The sequence below is a fragment of the Ascidiella aspersa genome, chromosome 8, assembly GCF_963924565.1.
Source record: "Ascidiella aspersa chromosome 8, kaAscAspe10.2, whole genome shotgun sequence".
In the NCBI taxonomy this organism is placed as follows: Eukaryota; Metazoa; Chordata; class Ascidiacea; order Phlebobranchia; family Ascidiidae; genus Ascidiella; species Ascidiella aspersa.
In genome coordinates, this window is record NC_139454.1 from 11,061,728 (window position 1) to 11,088,091 (window position 26,364).

Genomic DNA, 26,364 nt, shown 5'->3' on the forward strand with positions numbered 1-26,364 from the left:
AACTATTAAATCTTAATTCCCACATAAACAATGTTTTGATTTGGCATTCTCTCGCCCTTTCATTGTCATTGTTTTCTGACCTTCCTGGCTACAACTATACAGTAACATTTTAACTAATTTGGAGTTTACTACTGCCGATATTTTGGTGCAAGTTTACAGAGGTAAAGAATAACGGTCGATTCTCCGTCACAGATTCGTGAACGGTTTAATGATATCACAGCATGTGAACGATTTTATGAACACTCTGCAAATGCACTACCGGTAACCTATGCACTCTCTTCTTCAAAGTGTCCACTTTCCATGCATATCGAAACCACTCTTGAAGAGTTTATTCGCTTCTTCCAAGGACTAAAATATGCAAAAAATCCTCGCATGGGTAAATCACAAAAATATGAGACGAGTTGGTCAATAATATGAAACTCAGTGCGCCATCTTATGGAGAACATTTTCTAATGTGCTAATCCTAATATTTTGACCTTACATTTGTCATGTACAGACAAATGCAGCTTAGAGCACCCTCGAAAATAATTTTTTTTGCCTATTTGTAAATATATAAAGCAGTATTGACCGAACCGTTTAACCTTTCCGCTTAAGGTTCATTTCCGCTTTATGTTATTTTCAGAACAATTTGTTCAATTCCGATTTAGCTCGGGTTCGACCTAAGTTTATTTTAATTTTAAAATTGGTTTGTAAACTTCTGGTTCCGGTTGCGCATAAATATTGCATTAAACCAAAAACTTAAGTACCTATTGTAATTGTCCACTCTAAACAAATATCCTAAGTTCGCGGCTGTCCCCTGTTGCATTGCCGGAGTTATGCTAACTAAATATATTTAAAGAAAAACGTTAGTAAAGAAAGAAAAACGTTAGAAATGTTTAAAGAAAACGTTAGTTTTTGTCATGCATCGCCGATTGCAGCACTGGACAGATCTTATCATTCCAAATCATTGCAAGATCACATAAGCCGGCTCTCGTCAATGTTTAACGATTTCTTACTGTAAAAAAGAGGTTAAGCTAACTTAGCTGAGATTTAGTTTCACTCGTTTGGCCAACGGAAACTGATGAAATGTTAGGCTATATTCGTGGGACTGGCTCGGTTTTGTTGATGCTAGTCAGTTGCTTTTTCGGCTCAGTTTTTATCTACGGCCCGCTGCTGCCAATTGTTTTTCTATGGCCATGGCTCTACCGAAGAATATCAGAGATTTTAGGATCCATGTGGCAAGCTATTATCGTGGTAAGTTCATTACGCTAAAAGTTTAAACGTATTGGTATTTAGATAATTGTTAAGTGAGAAGCCAGACTGGAAACTTTGCATTTTATGCGGGGGAGACGATTTTGCAGCTTGAAGTTGCGCGGCTGTAATAACATTTTCGCCCAAATTTTTGTGGCTGTAATAATGTTATTTGTAAAGTTTGAACAGCTGAAAATGGAGTACTATTCTATAAACCGTTAGCGCGACGAAATTTTAAACATTGATTTTACATGAAATGCGTGGCCAAAACCACGGCTGAGCAAATATAAGGATTGTGTAAAAACTCTGTATCGTCACAACTTTTGGAAATATTGCCCAAAACCAATCTTGGCGCGCCAAGTTTGCCCAGGTGGTGAGAAGTACGCAGTTAACAGTTTTTTATTGTTACAGCCAGCATCATTTTACTTGTTGTCTGGTTTTGTACAAACGTTAGGTCTTACTATGGTGGTAAAATAACATTTTTATGTAAATATTATGTTTAAATGTTTATTTTTCTGTTACCATATAGAGCACTGGTAGGCTTTTATTTATTACAACCGGCAACTTGAGAAACACAAAATGGCGAACTTCCACTTAAAAATACTTAAAACACAGTTCGGTCGGGGTAGCATTTGGGTTAGGGATTGGATTAGTGTTTGTTTTTGGTTCTGTCAGGGTTAGTTACGAAAAGGCTATTTTCGCAGGTCGCCGGTGTGGCAACTAAAATTTGCAAATTTCAAAGTTAGGGAAGTAACTTGAAACAAATAAAACCCATTCACTGATTTATTGTTTTTTACTTTGCGATTATATATTTTTGTAAATATTGCATCAGTTTTGCATTAGTTTACCATTAACAGAAAATTAAGTTGAGTTTGGATGGCATCTGGCTTTGTAATGTTGAATTTAATTTTCCCCGTTTTGCATTTTTCTTGTGATTTTTTATGTGGGCATAAATTATAAAAAGGGCATATATGACTGTTTTTCAATTGAATTACGATACATTTTTTATGTGCATAAAACTTAGGATTTCATACTTTGGCCCTCGCTAATTTCTGGAAAAAATGAATTTTGTACAATACTTCTTTTTTATGTCCAATACTGGTTGCTCGGCAAATAGCCTCTCCCTTAGCAATTAAATTAACTTACTGAGTTTTAAATTTTATTTATAACTATACCCTTGTAGTCTATTTTACATCATGTTTTAACGCCACATAGTAATTTAAGGAATATGTTTTAAATCTGTTAAAATATAGGCCATTCTCATGCTAAACTGATTGGCATTTTAGACCGTTGTCAAGCACTGGTAACAATCTTCTAATCTCCACCAGCCACATTTTCTCTGTGAATGCATCACTCCATACGCCACTCATCTGGAGTAAAGGCAACATACAGGCCATTCAGACTACTGACTAGGGATGTTCAAAGTAGAATATCGGTTGGATTTGAATCCAATTTTGCTGTTTATATCGGGTAATTGGAACCGATATAAATTTCATTCCAAAGTGCCGTTTTTAGATGGCGGCATGTAACATACTTGGACTGACCACGCAGTTGGACTTTGGACTCGTGGTAGTGGTACAACACACTGACTTTGTTTGTTTGTTAACGTTTCGCGAGGAATGTATCACCATTTGTTGTCATTGCGGTTGAAAAGCACAAACAGACCAACAAAATATTGTCACATTTTTTTTAAATTATTTCACAAATTGTAATGTTCAGCTTGCCTATTGCAATAGCCCTCTGGCCGTTTATTAAAGCACTTGAAAAAAAACTCCGTTTTAATTTTGTTAAAGTGTAAGAAAATCATTTTTCTGAATTCACAATTTGGAAGAATTAATTCAAACATTAAGCAGACAAACCAGATTGACCCCATATGTTCGCCCCAAAGTCACCCCAAATTAAAGCAATAAAATTTTCAAACTAATAAGAAATGTGATTTTTGAAGATATACCACCAATAAACCTTGTAGCAGAGGAACACTTTAAACTTTTGATAAAAGAGATGGATCCTGGTTATGAGTTGCCCAGTAGAGCCACCTTTACCAGAAGGATAACTGATATGTTTTGTTTTTTCTTTTCTCAATAATATTTAAGTATTTCAAATTAAATGTTGTCCTTTAAATTGTTGTGTTGTCATACAGATGCCAAATATTCAATAATAGTTAAAATTCCTCGACATATTACATAAGGATTCGATATTCTGGATTTAAAAAAAAAACCTTTTTTTTTTAATCTGTTGATTTAAAAGCTCGATATACTGTATATAAGCCATGACAAATCAGGTGGCCTTATTTAACTCATTTGTTAAATTATTTTGGGCTGACTTTAAGATAGGTTAGTTTAAAGTGATTTATATCAAGTTTTTCAAATTTAATCAATGTTCCAAAATTTATCAGTGCTAAATTAGATGTATGTCTCAACTCCTGGAATAAGAAACAATAACAGAGCCTGTAACATAAGTACTTAAAAATTTGACTGCTTAACATTTCAAAATATACCACCTAACAGTTGCACACACAGCCGTAAATTTGGTAGACCCCATGCAAACTTGAGTCAGCAAACAGAAAAACTTAAGACCGTTTGTATAGTTTTCTATAGTGTAACATTTATAGGTGCACAAATTTTGGAACTTATATTATTATAGCCCATTACATCTGTGTAACTTTAAGCTGTCTAAACAACTCCCCTGCACCCCATCCAAAGTTTCCAATCTCTATTAACTATAGAACCTTGACATAATTACCCCTATAGCTTTCTGTTAATTCTATGCAAGTAATGCAATATAATACTTTTTTAATGCAAAAGCTTCTATAATTTATTTAAATTTAAAACCATTTTATTGGAAGCCTTCTATTTATATTCACGTTTACTGTTTATATTCACAAAAACGTTTGGAATAGTGCAAATTAAATTAGCAACCTAATTTTGGGCAAGACTAATGAATGACCACCTGTCTTTGTTTTTTTTATGTCTACAATGGTGTTGCTGAATCAAGACTGTCCTTGGTAAGTACCAATTAATTTTTTTTAACTAGCTTTTTTGTCGAAATAAGTTTTAGTAATTTAAAAGTTATGTGTTAAACATTTGATTGCCATTTCCATTATATCTCTGAAGTTGCCAATTAGTTAAGCCTAATTAAAAAACAAACAAACAGATTCTGGTGATAATAGCATTTGTTTTACATATTTTGTCCCTCAAACATTTGTTCACATTGTTATTATATTTAACTTTTCAGTTTGTCATCATATATTTTTAAATTATTATTACTTTTTTTTAAATCAATTATACACCATTTGTTATTTGTTAATTAAGTTGAAAAACGTTCTTGGTAGTTTTCACTGCCAAGAGATATTTCCAATTCCTTAATATTCTCAGTTTTGCTCTAATAAGCATTGTGATACAATCAGGGTGCAAGAAAACAGGAATTTTTTCAGTCTTGTGCACAGTTGTTGAGTGCTGTTTTAATCCTGCTGTAACATAACTGTAAACCACTCAGTAAGGGTGTCGCCAACTATTTATAATTTCTGTAAAGTACTTCATTCAAAAAGTTGCAAACCACTGGAGTAAATGTTCAAGATTTCTTTTGAAATTTTACAGAAAAGCTGCTTGACATAAAGGTGGTGGTAACAGGAGATGCCATTGAACGACATGAGAAAACTGTTATTCTAATGAACCACAGAACAAGATTGGATTGGTTTTACTTTTTTTCTTATGTGTTTCACGCCAAAATACTTAACCGCCACAAAATTGCACTTAAGTCTAATTTAAAATGGATTCCAGGAGTCGGTAGGTGTTAACTAAAGCTGTACATAATTATTTTTATTAAAGATATATTGGCTAGATGAAAACAAATTTACTCCCTTTTAAGTATTATAAAAATAATAATAAAGTATTATTTTTTTAAATATGCCTGGAAAACCTTTAAATTTGAATTGTTATTTTTAAAATAAAACCTTAGTATCGATTTTCTATATATATATTTGTTTCTTATCAAATTGGTATTCTTTTATCAGCTTATATAGTTTCTGTTTAATTGCTTATGACCTACAGTGTTTCAACAAATTTGTTTTAAACTGTATAAATAGTATAAAAACATGTTTACATATATTCAATATATTTATATAGACCTAGTAGACATTATTAAAAAACATATCTTTAATGTTAAAATTATTTTATTTTCTTTGTAAAGGCTCAATGTTATCCTAAACTTTTTTTTTATATTCCTTTTTTGTGTTTGTATACACTTATGTGTATTTATACAACACATACAAACATTTTTATCTTCAATGTTCTTTAAACAAGCAAAACAATTTTATTTTTTCATATATTTAAGTTAATTTCCTTAACCCACAAATGAATGTTTAGGATGGGCTATGCAAGTTGCAGCATACATCTTTCTGGATAGAAATTGGGAAGCTGATCAGGATCATATCAACAGAATACTCAGCTACTTTGTTGAACTCAATTCAAAGCACAACATTCTATTCTTTCCAGAAGGTCAGTTAGCACTTAGCATTGGTTTGTTGCTCACCAAGTATAATATCTCCTACAGTTTTGAGTAATCAGTCATTAGGGGCTTGTGGTTAGAGGTCTTCTTTTTTGTAAGTGCACATGTGGTATTTTGTTCCTGTGCTAGTTTTGCGTTTAGAACCCTATTCAATTTAAGTAATATGTGCATGAATTACTCATAAATTAGATGTAGCTAACTCCTAAATCAAAATTTCATGACCTTTTCTGATTATGCATTTATTCAGTGGGGTTTTGGAGCAAGCAAGGGGTCATGTGAAGTCTTCACTAAGAAAAAACTAATTTTGATTCATTTAACATCAAGTTTTGCAATACAAACATCTTATTTTTTTCTTTTTGTTGTAACTGAATATTTTATTCCAATCACTAACTAAGTATTTTTTCTCTATGATATTGTTTGTTTGTCCATTTCTTTAATTCAGTTCCACTTCCAGTGACCTGAATGTGGCAGATTACTAACTATGCACACTATATACAATGTTGTCGAAGAAAATTGCACCAGGCCTTTACCAAAACTTTATTTTTTGCAAACTTTTATTAATAAAATATAAAATATGCCTAACTTATTTTACATTTTGCTGCCGTCTATATTTTTCAGCCCAATGGCACATTATGGTATATGAGACTCACCGTGATACAATTCGTAATGTGGCATTTTGAACTTTAAACATACTGGTTTACTTACTTATATTGCCTAATTTAGCTAAAGAAAGCAACAGATATCAACCAACTTTGCACAATTTGCCAGTTTTACATTTAAGAGCTTCTTTGCGCTGCATGCGCGATCTTATAATTATCTGGTAACACTGCCTTTGTAAAGCAGATCATTTGCACCAAACATTATTCAGATAGAGGCGCGCATTTTGCTAGTACCCCTAAAAGACAACCAATTAACTCTAATTGTCATAGGTATTTTTGAAAACCAAATGTTTTTCTAAACGCAGAAGGATTAACAATTACCTAAGAAATTATGTTTTTTTTTTCAGGCACGGATCTGTCTGAAAGCAACAAAGCAAAAAGTAAAGCATTTGCAAAAAAGAACGGTCTGCAAGAGTTTGATTATGTTTTGCACCCTCGAAGAAAGGGCTTTACTCATTTTGTCAACACGCTTAGAAACAGTTGAGTGCAAAATGTCTTTAAACTTTGTTTAGCTCCCATAAAACTGATTAAAGGAAGTAGGTAAGCATCCTGTTTTGAGAGGTGAACAAAGTACATTGCAAAGGTAAAGGTAATATCCCGTTGATTTAGTACTGTGCAGTGTGCAATAGTTTCATAGTTTGATTTTAAATATAAGTAGTATATATCACACTGAAAAAATAATTCCAGCCACTTCTATAGCATACGAATAGTAAACCACCTTTACTATTGTTAACAGTACAATATTTTAAACCAAGGGTCACCAAACTAGGGCCTACAGGTCAAATGATATCCTTAGTGTTAATTCTTTCAGTCCGTTATCGGCATAATTAAGATAAAACACTGTCAATATGTTTTTCGCATGAAAATCCCAACTAAATCTGATGAATTTTTTATAAAACTCGATGGAGTTTTTTTTAATTAAATAATATATTTCCTACGATTAAATACTAACCCTGGCAATAAAGTTCGACACAAATTTTTACATCTGGCCCGCGATCATTAGGCCTTATTGTTATCCGGCCCTATATATAAAAAAGTTTTGGTTCTCTGCTGTAACCTATAAATAACACCTATAAATTGTTGTTTAATACAGTGGTCGGCAAACGCCGGTCCGCGAGGAGTTGGTTACCGGTCCGTAGCAGTGTTGTCAGATTGACATTTTGTTTAAAAACGAACTGTACGCAAAAACCTGATAAAAAGTAAAAAAATAATTAAATGTATTTTTATATTTAAAACACATTTACCTTCGTTTCAATATAGCCTACTACTCCATGGTTGATTGGTATGATAAAAAATCTCAATTATAGTATCAATCTCTCGTGAGGTTCAAAACAATTGTGTGTTGTGGCCATATGATTTACATAGCGCGTTCACAACATTCACATTGCATATTTTTATTACAAAATCTAACTTCTAGTACTTACAATATATCGAAAAATGGGCTAAAATATCACGAGTTTTAATTTTAAGCGTGCTCACCTTAAAGTGCAATAGAATTTCATGCAAATAATGCTTATAAAGTATGTCCCATAAAGAAATAATTTATTATTTTGATATTTATGCCGGAAAGGTTTCGAAAATCGTATGTATATTATTTTTTTTTTTCGTGTTTTTATTACGTAGGCTAACTATTGAAAGTGTCGTGTAGGGCCTGGAAATGGAAACATACATTATTATATGTTATACAAAAGTGTGACTTATTTTCAAAGAATGCGTTATATATCCTTAGTTTGACAAGCTGGTAAGAGTATAGGAATTGGTAATAATGGTATACAAGTGTAGTTTAAGAAAAAAACGTTAAGGCCCAAAAGTTTTATTGAAATGAGCAGCGGGCTGGGTTAAATTAAATTGCTTGGCGGGCCGGATGCCGCCCGCGGGTTTCCGTTAGTTTAGTAATTCCTAGGTGGGAGCATCTCTTTGCGGCAAAACAAGCAAAAAGTTCGTATTGAAAGTTGTAATAAATTCCCTTTCCAGAACATTTGCTGTTTTTTAAGGCCGGTCCGCGACAAAATTTTAGTTTTAAACCGGACCGCAGTGCCAAAAAGGTTGCCGACCCCTGGTTTAATATATTGTACTGCTGTTTTGGATGTACAGTTTGAACATACCATATAAGGCATCCGTATCACCAACGTTGTTTTACCTTATCATCGTTTACTCTAACGTCTATTTGCCTCTTCAGTCAGTGGAATCCATGCCGTGCATGACGTCACTGTGGCATATCCTCACAACATACCTCAAGCCGAGATAAACATTCTAAAAGGAGACGTACCGAGAGAAGTGCATTTCAACATTAGGCGTTATGACATCGACGACGTGAGTGTGCCAACAATTACACTTTGATCGATTTTCGCATGCCTTTCTATTTTTGCTTATTTAAATCAGCAGCACGTTCTATATCGGATGTCGCAAACGGCTGTTAATGATCGCCTGTCATTTAGGCCTTCTGACAGGTCATGTGGCAGATTTGGCTTTTGACAAAGCAAAAAGTGCGTATAACCACGCAACATGATTTTTTTTAACATGAGCAATCGAAAACGTGATAAGATAAGAAATAAAGCGTAAATTAAAAGGTGAGGTGAAAAAGTGGAAAAGCGACATAACATGAGTGAGAAAAAAGAGTGAAAAGAACCCCGTACAAACGATACAGCAAACAAACAATACCACACGCAAACAATCAAATAATCGGTGCAACAGTTGCAAACATATGTTCACAAAAATATGAATCGTTACATGGCCTACTGTTAGGGCTCTTGACCAGTGGTTCTCAAACGTTTTCAGTTTGCAACCCAAAACCAAACTAAAAACATTTTTGTGGCACACTTTTTACACTTAATGCAATATTAACTTAGTTCAGACGCCGTAGTAATCCTTAAGGCAATAGGTAAATAATATATTGCAATCTGTTTGTAAATGGGTGATGTGCCTTCGATTCTCAAATGCTTTGCTCTATGCCTATTTGTAATGCCAATAGGAATTTTAGCATTATTAAAATGTTTCGCGACGCATTGATAAATATAAAACTTCGGGAGAAGTAGTGTTGGTTTCAATTTTTTTTTGCCCTTGCAAGACGAAAATGCGACTATGCTAGCAAAATCAAAGTAATACCTCCAGGTTAACATTAGGCAACGCTTTAAGAATTTCAATGTGAAAAGCCTTGCCAAGACACTTCTCCCGGAACGATTGTCGAACTTTCGGCTATGAATTAACGAGGCCAATGCTTTTCGAATCTGTATTTTTAGACACTTTACAAGCGCTTTGACCAATCTGCGACAGTTTAATTTTGACCAATCTGCGACAGTTTAACGGTTTGTTTACATTGTTGTATTCTGACTCACGAACTGATGTGAGTATATATAGACGTATAGGAGTTAGTCAGTAAAACGTGTTCCTGATCTCTGGTAAGGTTATGACACAGTTGATTCACTGCTGAAGGATTCCAGTTATATAATGCTGGCGTTGTTATACACCCTTTTCTGACTTAACATCCAGCATAAAATGAGTCCAGCAATATAAATTGCACTCACTAGTAGTAAAAATTTATTTCCAAGCCCCCAAACGTGTACCTGGATTGTTAGGTAGCGAAATCAGTCGGTAGATCAAAGTTGAATGTAGCCTCAAACATGGTTTGTTGTAGTTGTTGTTACAAATGTCACAGGTTCACCATCAATTTGTTGGTTTTTATGCCAAAGTACTGCTTACAACACAAGTTTGCGAGCACTTAAGGGCTGGTATTAGACATAACAATGAATTTTCTAATTCTTGACAGTGTTTATATATATTTTTTTTCAAGGTATAAGTCTATTCTTTTTCTACGCTATGTAGTAAAATCATAGTGGGGACTTAGAAATAATGAATACTTACTAAAATACCTCACCTCATCATCAAAGAGAGGGGCATTGGTTTGGCCTCAAATAGATACAACATTTTTCGTCATTACCAGATAAAAAAAACTTACAAACCCGTGACCACATAGTCGGACTAGATGTAAACAAGATAATAAAACTTAGAAGATCAATCGATTTAATTTAGGAAACTTTTATTTTGTCTCGCCAAACAAATTCCTTTATTGGAATCATTCCTCCGAAAAGAACGGCTGTATTCTAAGTTGAAGGTCTTCTTGTTATACAATAATAATAATCGAATTGCTGGAGCTGTCATCGGAGTTTTTACGATACACGCGTTTATAGCTTCCGCATTAACAACATTTTTCTTGCCTTTCCCAGCTACCGCGCGACGAGGCCGCCCTGGGCGACTGGTGTTTGAAACGCTGGACCGAAAAAGAGGAAATGCTCCGTCGCTTTTACGCCACCGAAGACCCGAACCGACGCCGCTTCGAGTCGACCAAAAAGCCGCCCTTCTATCCACGCAATTTCGAGCTGTGGTTCGCGCTCTTCTGCTGGGTTGCCATCACCTTGATTTGCGCCTATGTCGTATACACAGTCCCCTTTGCCCGCTGGTACATGCTCATGATCGTGCTCTTCTACCTCAGTCAGGGCTTTTTAGTGGGCGGCGTCGAAAAGCTGGAGCTTATGTGGTACGAGCAGTTCCGCCGCGCGCCCCACCTCTGGGGCAAAGGGGCCGGTGCCTCGACGTCCGCGCATGCGCACACGGGCGGTGCGGGTGACGCGTCATACTCGAAGGGGGGAGGGGCTCACCCTTACGACAAGTATATGAAGTAGGCGCGTTGAAGCGAGCTAAAGCTTAACAAACGATAAAAAGATACTTAGTCGCGAAAAACTGTGTGTTTTACACCTCCTGTGTGATTTTGCACCGCATGATTGTAAAGCACATTAGGCGATTTTATTCCACCTAATGTTGTAATAATCCTGTTTGAAGCAATATAGGAGCGCAATAAAACTTTCTGAAGTATGTCGATGTAATTGGAACTTGGAAGGAAGTTAAATTTGCGAAATTTAAGCGTCGTCATATTTATTTTGTATTGTTTTACCTGATTTAGGCAAATACCGTTTGTTTTTAGAAAAAAAATGCTTTAACGTTTTCACGTGTGGGAAATTATTTACGTTTTTTCAGCATTTAGCGATTTACAGATTTTATTTTCCTATACTTAGTTTTGTAACCTTAAAAATACTTTGGAGTTCTACCTTTACTAAGCCACAATTAAAAAAGATACGAGTTCTCCGTTAACCTCCAACCTATTGGGAGCAGTTTTGACACCCATTGGTTGTTCTTGTTCTTAATCAAGATGCTACATTTTACTGAACAACTTCCGTTGCGTGAGGGTTTGAAATCATTATCTTGTCACACAGTATGAAACATCAAGCTTTTTAACCCTTACTTTTTGGCAGACGGATGTCCGACCTTGGTGTCCACTGTTTCGTCACGTATATTTTTTACTTGTTTATTTAGATTTTAGAATGAACTTTTTCTTATTCGTTTTGTAACACTGTCACGTCATAGTTACATCGCTGTGAAAAAGTCGCTACTTTATTTAGCCAGATAACTTGAACAATTACAGATCGCAATATTTCTGTGAACAAAATGCACAGCATATATGGCTGTAGATTTTCTTCACTCTTTTTATGTAATAGTCTATATGCGCTTCCTATATAATCTATCTGGTGAACCCTCAAAAATTGATAACGTATGATTTTGTAATTCACACATTTATTTTTCTGTATTTGCGATTTTTCGTAAGCATAAACTTTGTACAGAGTTATACAATTTAGAAAACTGCTTATTGTAGCGCGGTTTCTAAATCGGTGCCCACGCTCTATAAGCCAATAGGTTCTGAAATATGAATATTTCCAGCTAATTGAAACGCCACCTTGTGCAGTTTAATTGGGAATCGCATCTTGTTTTTCAAAAGTTCCAGGAAAATTAAATTCCCACTGCGCTGTTGTTATGCCATTTTCCCCCGTTAGTTTGGTTTTATCAAGTTTCCTATGTTATGATTTGCGACCCCGACTGTAGTTTATTCGCGTTGGGAAGTAATTTATTTCGCGTTGGGCAGTAATTATGATATACTTTTGGGTGTTTACCACCGGCCCATTGAGTTTGTTCGTGCATGCAAATTTCAGTTGTGTTATGCTCTTAATTTTGTTTTAAAACCACATTTAACCTGAAAATCAATGCATGAAACTGTGTCGTGAAATAAACTGCAATTGCGTAGTCAAGTGGTCAAAAAAAAATCGAAAAAATAATTTGTACAGCCCCTAATGCAGTGGTTTCGCAACCTTTTATGGCTTATGACTTGTGGCACCCCACAGAAAAAAATAAATAGATTACGGCAACCCTACTAGAATTTTTGTTGAGTAACTCGCTATAATGTCAAGTAGTTTACTATAAAAAAATAAAAATAAAACTCCAAGCAAATGTAGGAAATATTTCGATTTATTGTACTTCATCGTTAACGTAGAGTGAAAAGCTTTGCAATAGCAATAATAGCAAAAATAAAATTCTTACAGATTTCAAAATATCTCGCGGCACCCTTAAGTATTAGAAATAGCACCCCAATGTGCGGCGGCACCCCGGGTAAGAACCACTGCCCTAAAGTGACCGTTAAAATTGCTTTTTAAATCGAAAACAACCCTAATTTTTTCAATACTTTTGGTCTTTGGGCAAAACATAATCCGTGTATGGAAATATTTTTTAATTACCAAATCCAGTAAAACTATGAAAAAGTTGTTTTAGATCTACTGATTGAAACGCCGTGTTGTTAGAACAGACTTATTGTGATGCCTTATGCGACGCTCGTCGGACAACAATGGAGCGATTACTAGTCTTAAACGCGGTGGGTATCATTTATGAGCTTTCCTGTTTAGTGTTTTGTAGCTCCTTGAAATCGTCCCTGCATCCGTTTATCACGCCACAATCGGTATTTATGAGCTTAAATAGTCATTTGTGGAAGATTGCCACTTTAGCTGCTATATCGTTAATCTTGAGTAACATCGTACGAGCTGCAGTGAAGCATGTAAAAATACGTTTAATCCAGTAAAGGCGACATTTATCTATCTTAAAATGAAAATATATTATTCGAATTTTGTTAGTGTTAAAGTGAATAATTTTATATTTTAAATCAAAAGCGTACCTCTTAATTATATTTTGGTTAGGTCTTTCCTGTCAGAGTTGTCATGGTTTTGTCTCTCTGAGAACCGCTCTAAACCTGCTATAACCAATATACAAATACTCAAATATAGAAATCTCTTCGCTGCTAACGACAGACAGCAATCAGCATCACAAAGATTGGTTGTTATTTACAATCTTGTGTGCGTGGTCTCTTCAGGAGAAGCTCTCAGTAAATAGATGTCATCGCTTTGAAATGTTTGCTAAACGAAGGCGTTTAAACGAAAGCAATTGACCTGCGCGATTGTCAATATTTAACTGGAAGAGACCTTATAACAAAGACAGCGTATTGAAAAAAACATTGTCGGATCGATTAGCTTTTATACATAGATTCAACACTTTTTAACTAGGAAATCGGTTAATGTGCAGGAAATGCAAGAAAGATGCATCTTACTTTGATAAACACCAGTTAGAAACATGTGTATACCAGTATTATACACAGATCGAAGGCTATAGGAAGCATCGCAGTATTAAAGTTCAATAAACAGTTAATCTTCCGACTACAGGCAGCCTATTTTGTTAAATCCAAGACAGCTGTTTGAATAACAACTCCAGTTAAACTGACAAGTTAGTGTAACTCAGGTATCGAGGCTGTTTGAGGCTATTTAAAATTGTTAAACAAACTTTCCAGTCAAAAAGCTGCAACTCAAAAAGCAACGTAAAGAATATTACATAAAAGTAAGCCGATGTTTATTTGACTTGTCCAAAAAAGTCAAAATTTGTCAAAATTTATAAGTTAGTTCAAAATTTGTCGAAATTAGGCCTATATCAAGTCAAATATAAGTCGTATACAAAACAAACAATAACTGTGGCTGTTTGAAATTGTCGTTCATCTAACATTTTATGTGTAATACATCCTCATTAGATGAATATAATAGTATAATCGAGCGGACATATCATAAAAAGTTGTGTATCTCTAATTTCGAGAAAATTGTTCAACGGTATATATGTCTTTTTTCGGTGGTAATTTTTAACTTTTTCTTATTTCGATAAATATGTTAAGTCTTTAACTTTTTGCAATCCTTTTTACCGTGTATTTTAGCAAACTGTTTCACTTTTCTTGTATAACCAGCACTATTCTTATATAACCACCGTCTTATTTTTCTTTTGTCTTTTTATAGTTGTGTGTCTTTTAAATGCCGCAAATATTAACGAAGCATTGTAAATAGTTTTAAATAATCCCGAAAAAAAAAAAATATTTTGTGTTCCAACGGTCGTCAGTAAAATATGAAAACCATATGACTAACGACGCGAAAATACTACAACTTTTAAATAAAACAATATGTTGTTTAAATCAATGTATTCCTATGGGTCAAATTTTGTTAAAAAAAATTGTCTTTAAGTTAAAATTGGTCAAAATTTTATTTTTAAGGTTAAAATTTCTTATTTTTAAGTCAAAAAATCATCGCCTGACTTACAAATAAACTTAATGCTTTAATATTAATCTAAAGTTCTTGTATCCGTAGAAACCATTATTTCGTCATAATAGTTTTATTTGTGTAATTTTGACTTGATTACAGCCGACTGAAATATTGTTTTGATATCATCCATTTTTGGTAAATTGTTGAGAATTACGCACAATGAAATCAACACAAGTTGGTCCAGACGCGGAAGCTTCGTCAAACTCGGAAACGGTCGCTATAGCAGATGATGAGCAGCCAGAAACCCATTCCGATATTGAGGTATTTAAGTGCTGAATCATGAGCCTGGTGCGAAATCAGGGGATCTTTCTATTTGGTAGGTAGAAAGTAACGCAAAAAATCGGTCTACAAATACCGCATACCGCAACGCACATTTGGGTTAGGGTGTCGGTTAGCGTCTGGGTATAATAATGCTTGACCCACCCAAACCCAAACGCTAACCCAAGCAATGTGCGTTGCGGTAGGCTATGCCGTATTTGTAGACCGTTTTTTTTTGCTTTCTACGTAACAAATCGCTGCCTGGAGCGCCCGAAATCACAACAAAATTTTAGTTATTTATTAACAATATACCACGTCAAAAAAGCTGTGTTAGCCTTCAGCGTCCCTGACTATGTCACAAAGAATGAGAAAAATACGCTTTAGTGTTATGAAATTCTAATTTACTCGAATTTAATCACAGTAATATTGACTTTGTCTAGTTTAACTGGTATTTTTTATGTAGTGGGCCTTGCCACTATGTTATACTAATAAAGTGTTTCTCAACGAAGAGTCGCCCCCGAAAATAGGGTCGCTGTTTGATTTGGTTGGCCAACTACAGTAGTTCACACTGTTAGGTTTTTGAAGTTTGGTTCTGAAAAATATTTCTCCAAAATTTGAAAAAATAGAGGAGAAACACGTCATAATATAATGTTTTAATAGGAATCGGAAGACGAAGAATCTTTACCAGAACCAATTTTGACAGAAGAAGACCTTTATGATACCGATTTGGAAATTGAAGGCATGTGTAATAGTTTTGTTGATGTCGACTTACATAAGTTTAAAACTGAAAGGTTTAGGCTTGCTCTATCGAGAATATAATTGCTACAACATGTTAAAATAAATATGTTAAAAGATTGTGAAAAATATATCAGCTAAACAGATCTACAATGAAAGATACACACACATACGACCATCGGTAGAGCCACGGTCCTGATGGTTGTATATGTGATGATTGTGATGTGTTTCTTTCATTGTAAATAGATCTGTTTGACTGACATATTTTTCATGGCTTCCGGGGATCTATTTACTGTTAGAAATTAGCATTAGAATAAAATCGCCCTGTATCCTTCTGCTGGAAAAGTAAATAAAAGAGAGTTTGCTTCGCCTAGTATGAAAGACATTTTTATTAACTTACCTTGACCTTTTTTCCTTCTTACAGATCCAGATAAAAAAGCCTACAAGAGGCTTTCTGCTGCGGATATCTACGTGAAATCGTGCGAACAACTGGGGGTGGTTCCGGCGTCGTACTTTATCGGTCATCTTCAGGACGAAGTGATGGACATGAGTCACCACGGGTTGGGTCCGAATGGCATAAAAGCAATTGCGACTCCGCTTGTGGTGAGCAAAATCAATTAACATTTAGGGTGTTTGGAGTATCAGTCAGTAGTGAAAACTCAGTTGTGTTCACGGATGGACATACAAAACATCGCTGCTTTTTTGTGGGCGGTATTATACTTTTAACAGGTCGCCATAATAAAGAATAAGAAGAAGTTTTTGAGAGGCAATAAAATTACTTATACTTAGATTCTTCTATATGTCTCACACGATGCAACGTGCTCCAGTCTAAAGCATTAACGTCCTTTATAGACAGGAATAAAACCCATACTAATTATTCAAATTTATTTTAATATTTTATCAATGTGCGATGTTTTGTAATGGTGCAGTTTTGTCTATTTGTTTTAACATAAATTTTATACCAAAACAGTTGGCACTTTGCTTTTATTTTAGATTAACACGTCGATTTTGGATTTAAATATTTCCGACAACTGGATGACTGCAGAGGGAATGAAAGACATATCGGAAATGCTAATGGAAAATTGCTACATATCTTCATTGGTAGGCCAAAACAACTAAAATACTTTAAACTTAAGTTGCACTGAACAGAACCTTTTACAAAATATAACTTGCTAAATTTATAAAATTAAAAAAACTAGTATATCTAGCATTAATATGTTGATGTTTGGTTGCAAAAATACAAACAAAGAATTATAACGATCCAGATAGGTGCAGGTTCTCAAACTGGGGTCCACAGAAATCAATGACTAGAATCAATGACTTGAATGACTTGACTTAATTGTACCTAAGTTACTGTTTTGAAATGACTTTATTTGACTTAAGTATTTCAGTAAAATGTATTGACTTGACTCAAAAAGTCTTTCGACCAAGTAACTTTACTTGAACTTTAGTCTTTGAGTCAAATAACTTGGGTTGAAATTATATGTTTTTATTTGACATTATATTATAAAAATGAGCTATTTATCTCATGTTTGCACGTAAAATTATAAGAAGTATTTTTTTTCTTTGAATAAGCTTCCGCCGGTTTACTTAAAAAAATAGGAGCATAAATAAACGATTTAACTCGGCACATTACACAGGACATTTCCTGCAACAAACTCGGCTCGGAAGGCGCCAGGTACATTAACGAAATGCTGCAGGAAAACTCAACGTTGAGAACGCTCAACATCGCACGAAACGATTTCAGGGACAGCGACGCACAGTATTTCGAGGAAGCAATGCGCTCAAACTTTAAGCTAAAGGTGAAGGGTCGTTACTTTAAAAGGGTGTGATCCGTAACCGGGAAGTGGCTTAAATTTTATTCTTCGGTTTTTTAGGTTTAAATTTCGTGTAAGTTAAATTAAATCTTTTCGACCTATATGTGACGTGGAATAACTTGAGCTTGGTTAAAGACAAAAACGATTTTATTGGAGCTGAGAGGTTACTTTTTTATATTCGGGGGCTTATGGCCGTAACTGATTAATATCATTTTGCAGCACATTTTAACCCCATCTTTGACAAACGAAATATGTCTCAATAAGGCCTATATGTCTCATCACACCCATGATGATACAAAACCGGTATTATTAATGGACGGACACAATAGACCCAGTCGTTTAAGCGTCCCGTCCTAAGTTCACCATTTGTCCTGGCAATAAAAAATAAATTCTTTAACTTTTTATATTTCCAAAACTTGGTCTTTCGAAAAGAATAAAATAATAAAATACGCTGCTAACTGACCACTACATCATCCCATTTTGTTTGAAATAAAGGATCTCGATATTAGCGGAAATCAGTTCAGCGAAAGTGGGGGCGAGTGGCTTGGCCGTGCGATATCTTCCAACGAAGCAATCGAGTACCTCAACCTAAGCTGGAACCATCTCAGACTCAAGGTAGGCTTTCATTGGAAGACATAGGCTACATGGCAAACTTATCATAATTATTGATTTTATTTCATTCTTGCGTGACCCTTTTTATCTAACATTTTGGCGTGTTACGTCGCCCGCTACTTAATTGCGTGGCTTGGGACGGCCCATCAGGCGATAGCAGCTCAACATACAAACAGACGATTGAAAGACGCGAGCCTTTTCCTGGAGCGTAGTTTTCGAAGAAAACAAAAGCGTCAACGCGAAATCGACACATGTAACAAGTACCACAAATACACAATAACTATGATTTGTCAAAAGCAATTTTTAACTTTCCGTTTTAACCCTTCGTTGCAAAACATCGTCCGAATAACTGCTCTCCAACAAAACAGTGAAGGCAGCAATGGCAATACGTAAGGCGATTGCTATGTCTTAAGGTAACCTTCCAGACACCCGTACAAAACATTGGTAAGGAAAAAGAGGCGAAAAAAACAACACGACTATTTAAGAAACTCAAGCATATATAATGAAAAAAAAAATCGAGTTACCACAGTAGAAACGTTACTTTACTTTAATCAACTACTCGGATTGACCGAGTGATAACAGTATTACTGAGTATGGGTTCGCTCTTCTATTTCAGGGCGCTTTGGCCGTGTGTGCCAGCATGAAGTCCAACATCACCATTAAGTACCTCGATCTTTCGTGGAACGGATTTGCAGACGAGGGAGCTATGGCGATGGGCGAGGCTCTGAAAAGCAACAACACTTTAATTTGGCTTGATCTGAGTCACAACAGAATAACGGAAAGAGGTAAAACGGTGTGTACTATTAAGCAAGTGATAACTTTAACTGGTCCACTCAACAATGGGACTGTTATCACCAGATTTTACTGCAATTAAAAATAGCTTATCCGCTGCGGGTGTGGGTAATTTACTTTTGTTTATTGCTGTTAATGCAGGTGCGACTCTTCTAGCTAAGGGATTGGAGGTCAACGACACGTTAAAAACTCTTAAGTTTGGAAACAATCCTTTGGGAAGCGAGGGAGCGCTTGCGTTAATTAATGCCGTAATGAAAAACGATAGATCAGCAATTGAAGATTTGGATCTGGTGGTAAATTAAGATATATGCGTTCACATTGTTTTAGTTATGTATAGGCCTATGGCTATTTTTATTTGACCTAAAATGAGAAATTTCGCATTAGTGTCTTCGTGTCGCCAGCCTTTTTGTTGTTTTTATGTTTTACTGACGACCAGTTCAAATCAGTTATTGTTTCGGGTTATGCACAAATCAGTTATTATTTTGGGTTTATGCAAAACTTTTGAAAAAAACTCGTTGTTATTTGTGGCATATCCAAAAGACCAATGCCAATTAAAAACAAGGCGAGAGTTATTTAAGAAAATTGTTTAGTAAATAGATTAGTTAAAATACATGGTAAAAAGTTGAAACACTAGCTAAGACTTAAAGAATATTATCGAAATAGGAACTGGGATAATTTAAAATCGCCACAGAAATAAGACACTGCAAATACTGCTCACTACGTTTGTTCAAATCAGAAATGAAGCAAAAACGAAGCGCGAATGACGTGTTAAAATGTTGTTAGATGTAATTCAAAACTAAATTTTTATAAAATATTGATCTGAACGACTAATTCTAAAAGCTGTCACTAGGTTTTGTTAATTTTGCAAACGATTTTTATGCCTTTTTTAAGTTGAACTGAAATAATTTTGACAAATTTTGACCGAATAGTATATTTTGACAAATTTTTTTTTACCTTTTTCAAATAGTAAAAAAATAATCGTCCTATACTTATGTGTATTCTGGCACAAGAAACTAGAAACTGGTAAATATTTCAAGCAAAAAAATAGAGTATTGCATTGAAAGTCATTGTTGGAATGTGTTTGCCTTATATTTAATGGATAATCTACTCTAATTAAAATGCCTTCTTGAAAATAAATTTTACATAATATAACACTTAAAAAAATCCTAATTGCATGAGTTACCTGTATAGTTACTGGCTAAACGAGTTAAATCTCATCGAACATTTACACTTTAATAATATCGATACAGTCTTTATTCATAAATGCTACAAGAAGTGTAAGATGAAACCAGGCTAATAAAGAAATTTCAAATCTATGTTGACTCGACGACCATGCAGTAAAACCGACACATCTCGTTAAGCTACTTTTATCCACCCTTTGATGCAATCAGAACACTTTAAGTTCGCAAAAAAGGAAACTCGTGATTTCACTTACCAGGGTGTTCGAATCGACAAAGAATTTCTTCAACTTGCCGAGAAACTGCGGGAACGTGCGGCGTTAGGTGGCAGCAAGACGTCGTTTAATTTTGCCGCAACGACCGCCGGACAGCCCATTGACACAGCAAAAGAGAGGGCGGCCGCCGCTCAGGATAAAATGGATCCTATGATGGTCCTGCAGGTCAGCAAACAGGGTTTTGCCATATCCTTGTCCTTGAATGTTTTAAGCTATGACAGGCGACGTTTCAGCACGACATTTATCACGTCCTTATAAAATATTTTTGATATGTAGAAGTTTCTCGAAGACAAACGTCTTCGACTTGTCGATTTATTCCGAAACTTCGATAAGGACTTAAGCTGGAAAATTTCTCCCGAAGAGTTTAAGAGGGGTATTTTGGCGGCCGGTATCCCCTATTCCAAAAGGCAGCTCAAACAACTGATGGGGAGCCTAGACACAGATAGCGATGGTCAAGTGAATTACAAGTGAGTTTAAAAAACAAATGTAATGCAAGAAACGCATTTTTTCAATCTTTAAAAAAAATCACGGTACAATATACTTCCTTTTTGATATTTAAAAAACATATTGATTTACAGAATCATTGAGGACAGGACCAGTTAGTTCAGTCAAGTTGAAGCAGCTTAAGAAGCACAGAATCAGAATATTCAGCTTCAAGAAACTGCTTTATTGATTAAACTTCTTCTGCAATCGTGCCGTTATTATCTAGAGCAGTGGTTCATCATTATTTATTTAGAAGTATATAGACGCGCCACCTGGGGCAAACTATAAACAAAGACATTGATCCGTTCAAAGACATTTATTAAGCTAATAAGGGCAAAGATATGCGAGAGGCATTACCTTACAGCGATATATGGCTGCACAGAAACCATGAGTAAAAACTCTAAATATTATGCGTGTTCCCATCAAAACTTCAAGGCAGGGTTGCGTAGTCGGATTCGAGACTCAAGTAAGACTACGTAGGACTACCCGAGTCTAACGTGCGCATGTGCAAACAAATTGGAAACCTGTAGGCTGCAAATGTAAATTATAAATTTGAAAAAGCATATGGTGGAAGATTTTTCAACCCTGTTTTGAGGGTAGTTAAGTTATATAAACCCGTTAGGAGTTATATGGCACCCTATATATCTACCCATTTCAGTACATATGGCCACATTGTAAACAAATACTTTCGGGAAGCGCGGTAAATTTTATCGTAAATTTAAATTACTTTGGCAAACTTTTCGGTTGAATTGGGACTTTATGCTCGCGATTTGTGTAAAACATAAACATAAACGGGTGGCGCAAAATGCAATTGTTCAGAAGAGCTTATATTTAAAAGGGCAATTAAGGTTCAATTTGTGCATTGACGTAGTTCAAATAGGCACTGAATATTATATTGGTGTATGGCTTGGAAATCGCTGCATCGAAACCCTAATCTTTGTCCAGTCAGCCGTTCGCGCAATAATAAACGACGAGTTTCAATCGGCGACAAATTATCGATCAAAAACGCGGCAGTATCTTATCGCATTGTGCTAATACAAACAACTTTATTAGTTTTAAAGTCGTTGTTTTCAAGGGCAAGATCGCAGTGATTGTACGCGTATGTCGATGCACCATTTTATTAAATAGATCTGGTTCTATATAAAATTGTTTGTATTAACACAGGGGTGGGCAATTATTTTTAACCACGGGCCGCATGAGAAACTCTAAATGATGTCGCGGGCCGGATCAAAAATAGAATCTCAAATACACGCAATATGATGTCATACTCTGACGGTATAAAAGAAATAAGCTAACGAACTTGCTATTACGTTTGGAGTTGTGCAAAAATGTGCAATTTTAGTCAAATTTAAAGGAGGCCACGAAAAAAATGCAACTATTATGATCGTTTTAAAATGCAAACTTTAATTTAGATTTAGCGGGCGCATGGAGAACAGGTAAAACGCATTGAGCACACATAGAAACATATCTATTGCTTTATATATTGACGTTTATTAAGTTGGTTGACCCAAAAATTAAGATTAAAATACGTAAAAATTTCGCACAAAAAATAGTTTTTTGTTTTTTTGAGGCTTTAAGTTACCAATGTGTCACCTGCGGTACAACGGCCATACTGCAAAGACGATATAAATCGGAAGAAATACACAAAATGGCATTAACTAAATTAGGTTGACAAAATGTGAATCAGTATATTTCAGAGTTAAGAAAACGGTCTATATTTCGTTCATATCTTAAAGACGGAATCCTGTTAACCGAAGCGCATAAATATATAAATATTAGGCTAAGTTTGTTAAACTTTCGTTGGGAAGAGTATAACAGTGCAGAGGACGCTATTTGTCTGTAAAGATGTAAAACATCGCGTGACACATACGAGAAAGACGGAAGAGATTCGCGCGAAACACGAAAACTATTTCCGTTAAGAATTTGAAACAGGCTAAAAATCTAATCTGTCGGGGTCATAACTGGATTCGTCCCTGGAAAAAGTGTTTACGGTACAACCAAGCATGTAGAAACTCACCCTTGTTTTCGCATAGCCTACGTATTTCAAGGAAAATACACCGCGGGCCGGATTAAACTGCTCGGCGGACCGGATCCGGCCCGCGGGCCGTATGTTGCCCAGGTCTGTATTAACATGATGCAGCGAGTAATATGGCTGTGTCTCGACGTGCTGAAAATCCTAGCCCTGTAATAAACGAAATGTTCAGAATTATTTTACAATTATCCTTGGATTCAGGAGATACTTTCAATTGTAATAAATGACAAATCATTTGATTTGAGTTCTCAGAAAAATTTGCAGGATTGAAATTCTAAGTTAAATTCTGTGCCCTGTATTTCATTGTTGTTTTTTTTGTATTGTATAAAGTAATCAACATGTAACCAAGTGAGTCATTTACACACTTGTGTAGATTGTAAAACAAATAATGGTAAATTTGTTTAAGTAACGAATAACCTCCAACACTAATCCTCGTGAAAAAATATTAGTTGTCTTTTGTTTCGTTTGCCTTTATCCTTCATAACCTTTATTTATATGAAGTTATTTACGGGACACGGAAAGACATGCAATTTAAAACGATTGTAATTACCTTTGCGCTTATACAAAAATTCCAAATAAGCCTTTAATCAAATTGTATCTTCAGAAATCCAAGCTAAAGAGGTCGTTGGTTAAGCCCATGAAGCGTCTTTAAAGAATATGGCGTTGAATATTTACAACTAAAAAAAATATGTGGCATCTAAGTGGTTCGAATTAATTTGACTGTTGTAAATTGTAAGTTGAAGTGTAAAAAACGTGCTTAAATATATACAAGTCTAACGAAAAGTACTGCAACGTCGCCTTTCAGAAGACAGCACACCCTTTTTTTAATAGGAAAATTCTTGGTATAAACTTTATACTTGGTATCATTTTCCAGGGAGCTGTTGGCCGGAAGAAAGCAAGTGCTGCTGCGCCGTAGAGAACAGCGCAAGCGAGAATTAGCGGCGAAAGCGCTTGAAAAGCAGGAAGCCGAGAGAATGATGGCTGTTTGGCAGAGGGCCGTTAAATCGACAACTCCGCTGCCCAGTCGCGAGGTTTCGCCTTCCGCAAGCCCACTGAGAAGCCGGAGTGTGGTGACTTCAGTTCAAACTGACCAACCGAATACACCAGAAGCTACGCACTTGGTTGAGAACGCTGCTCAAAAACTAAGGACTTTTTACGGCCCGCAGCACCCAAAGCAGAACAACAGTTTGTTCGCCTCGAACACTTCCATGAACTCACGTGACGTCACAAACACGAGGTCGTTGAAAACTGCACCCGGTTTGATGACTTCCCGAGAGAAAAAGTCGTCCGAAAATGTTTTGTCATTGTTTGTACCTTCCAAACCAATTAACTCGAAAAAAAAGAAAGAAAGACTTCGCAAGAAACAGAATTTTGGGCTCACAAACAAAACAGTTTAGGACTTCTGCGACAAAGGTGACCTCTTTATTAATCATCTCTAGCAGGGTAATTTCTTTCACTTTCCACAAATAAAATATCTGATTGGCAGCAAAGAAAATAACGTTGATGAAATTCCTTCCAAATCAATTATCTCGAAGAAAAGGAAAGAAAGAATTCAGAAAAAACAAGTTAAGCCGGAAAAGATATGACGCTTTTTTCATTTTATGTACATAATATATCTATATTAATTACATTAGATCAGTGGTTTTCAATCTGTGCTGCACGTAACAACAGTGGTACGCGACAACTTTCCAGGCTGTACGTGAACTGCTTGCAACGTAAAGGTAATATTATTGTATTTGCCATATAAGTCATTATCTCTTTTTGCTATAATAAATCGACTTGTAATGTTTAATCTGTGACTGGAGCTAGGAGCGACTATGTAATTTATTTTTGCTATTTATTGAACCTAAATAAATATGACTCAAACAGTTTCTTTTAATACCATGGGGTAGGCTACGTATCATTTACATTTACAGCAGTGGTTTTCAACCAGGGTTCCGCTAGTACAGTCCAGGGGTTCCGCAATTTTTAAGTTGTTTAGCTAATTGACTTGTGTTTATTATACTGGGGTTCCTCGAGCCAGTGAATTATTGCACTGGGGTTCCTCGAGCCAGTGGAATGTTTCCGTAGGGTTCCACTTCAGCAAAAAGGTTGAAAAGCACTGATTTACAGTAAAACTTCATCATAGGTCAGTGGATCTTAACCTGGGGGTCGCGACCCCCAAGGGGGTCGCAAGGGGTTGTCTGGGGGGGTCGCCATGTAGAATTTCATTAAAAATATAATCAATGTTTAGCACTATAGAAGGAGCAAAAGCAACCGCCAGTCTAATATTTGTGTGGCGTTTGCTGCAGTGAACCTGTCGCGTTTATGACGTCACCATTACACTTTTCAATTAATGAATCAAGCCTAGCTTCAGTCAAACAATGTCTAATAAAAATAATTGGACGCTCAAACCAGGCTTCCCAGAAGGCCTAAAATTAGGACCAAAAACGATAAATTGTCCTAATTTAACTCCTGTGTCCGACAGTTTGTAAATCATTAGGACAGTAATCTTTCTGTCCTAATTTGGCCGAATTTAATTGAAACACTGTGGGATGAAGTAAAACCACGGGCTCACGAGGCCTACAAACTTTGTTTATACCAACTTTACCAAGTTAAATTCAAAAAATTGAATATGATGCGTGACATTTGTGCTAGGTTTACAATAGGTTACACAGGCAAAGTATTTCTACTTTTCAGCGGTATCATAACTTTTTACATGGCCTTTTCCAAAACACTGACAGAATGCCGGTAATAAAATTTTGGTGTTGCCATTTTGGCAAAAGGAAATAGAATTTACAGAAAGCTTTATTATTGCACTGCTGTTAACGACTAACCGTTTTGTAAATTTGTAAGGAATATTGGCTGCTTACCTCCATTGATTCCCTTTGGTCTCGCACTAGGTTTATGCTAAATATTATTTGACCTAAAATGTAAATCTCTGGCAATCCTGGCTCAAACCGTAACTTCAGCTTGTTGTGCATAGCACATTTTAGCCAAATTTTGATACAATCCTAGACTGGATTTTTTCATTATATGAATTTTGCCCATTTGAAAATATATTTTTTATTTACACAGGTTTATGAATCATACAATATAATTGGGGGTCGCGCAAGTTATCGAAAACTTAAAAGGGGTCGCGAGAACAAAAAGGATGAGAACCACTGTTATAGGTGGTAGTCTGTTAAGAAAAGTTTAAAATCACTGCTTAAGGTAGAGAATACCTTCCTCTAGGAAAGGTAAATGTTCTCCACTTGGAAATGGCAAATGTTAATAATGCAAACTGTACTTTTGTTATACTTCG

The 26,364-nt window shown here is 35.5% G+C and overlaps 2 protein-coding genes across 2 annotated transcripts; both read left to right on the plus strand.

Moving 5' to 3' along the window:
- The first annotated feature begins 821 nt into the window (after window positions 1-821).
- Window positions 822-11,396, plus strand: LOC146136082 (lysocardiolipin acyltransferase 1-like). Its single transcript, XM_083395289.1, has 6 exons — window positions 822-1,241; window positions 4,825-5,015; window positions 5,595-5,726; window positions 6,743-6,874; window positions 8,575-8,708; window positions 10,619-11,396. Exons 1-6 carry the CDS (start codon window positions 1,066-1,068, stop codon window positions 11,072-11,074), a joined length of 1,221 nt encoding a protein of 406 aa, XP_083251415.1. The 5' UTR covers window positions 822-1,065; the 3' UTR covers window positions 11,075-11,396.
- A 3,662-nt stretch (window positions 11,397-15,058) lies between these two features.
- On the plus strand, window positions 15,059-24,478 carry LOC146136083 (uncharacterized). The gene is made up of 11 exons (XM_083396156.1): window positions 15,059-15,160; window positions 15,818-15,896; window positions 16,317-16,495; window positions 16,886-16,993; window positions 17,533-17,694; window positions 18,205-18,324; window positions 18,938-19,106; window positions 19,255-19,406; window positions 20,552-20,731; window positions 20,843-21,033; window positions 23,956-24,478. Exons 1-11 carry the CDS (start codon window positions 15,059-15,061, stop codon window positions 24,476-24,478), a joined length of 1,965 nt encoding a protein of 654 aa, XP_083252282.1.
- The last annotated feature ends 1,886 nt before the right edge of the window (window positions 24,479-26,364 follow it).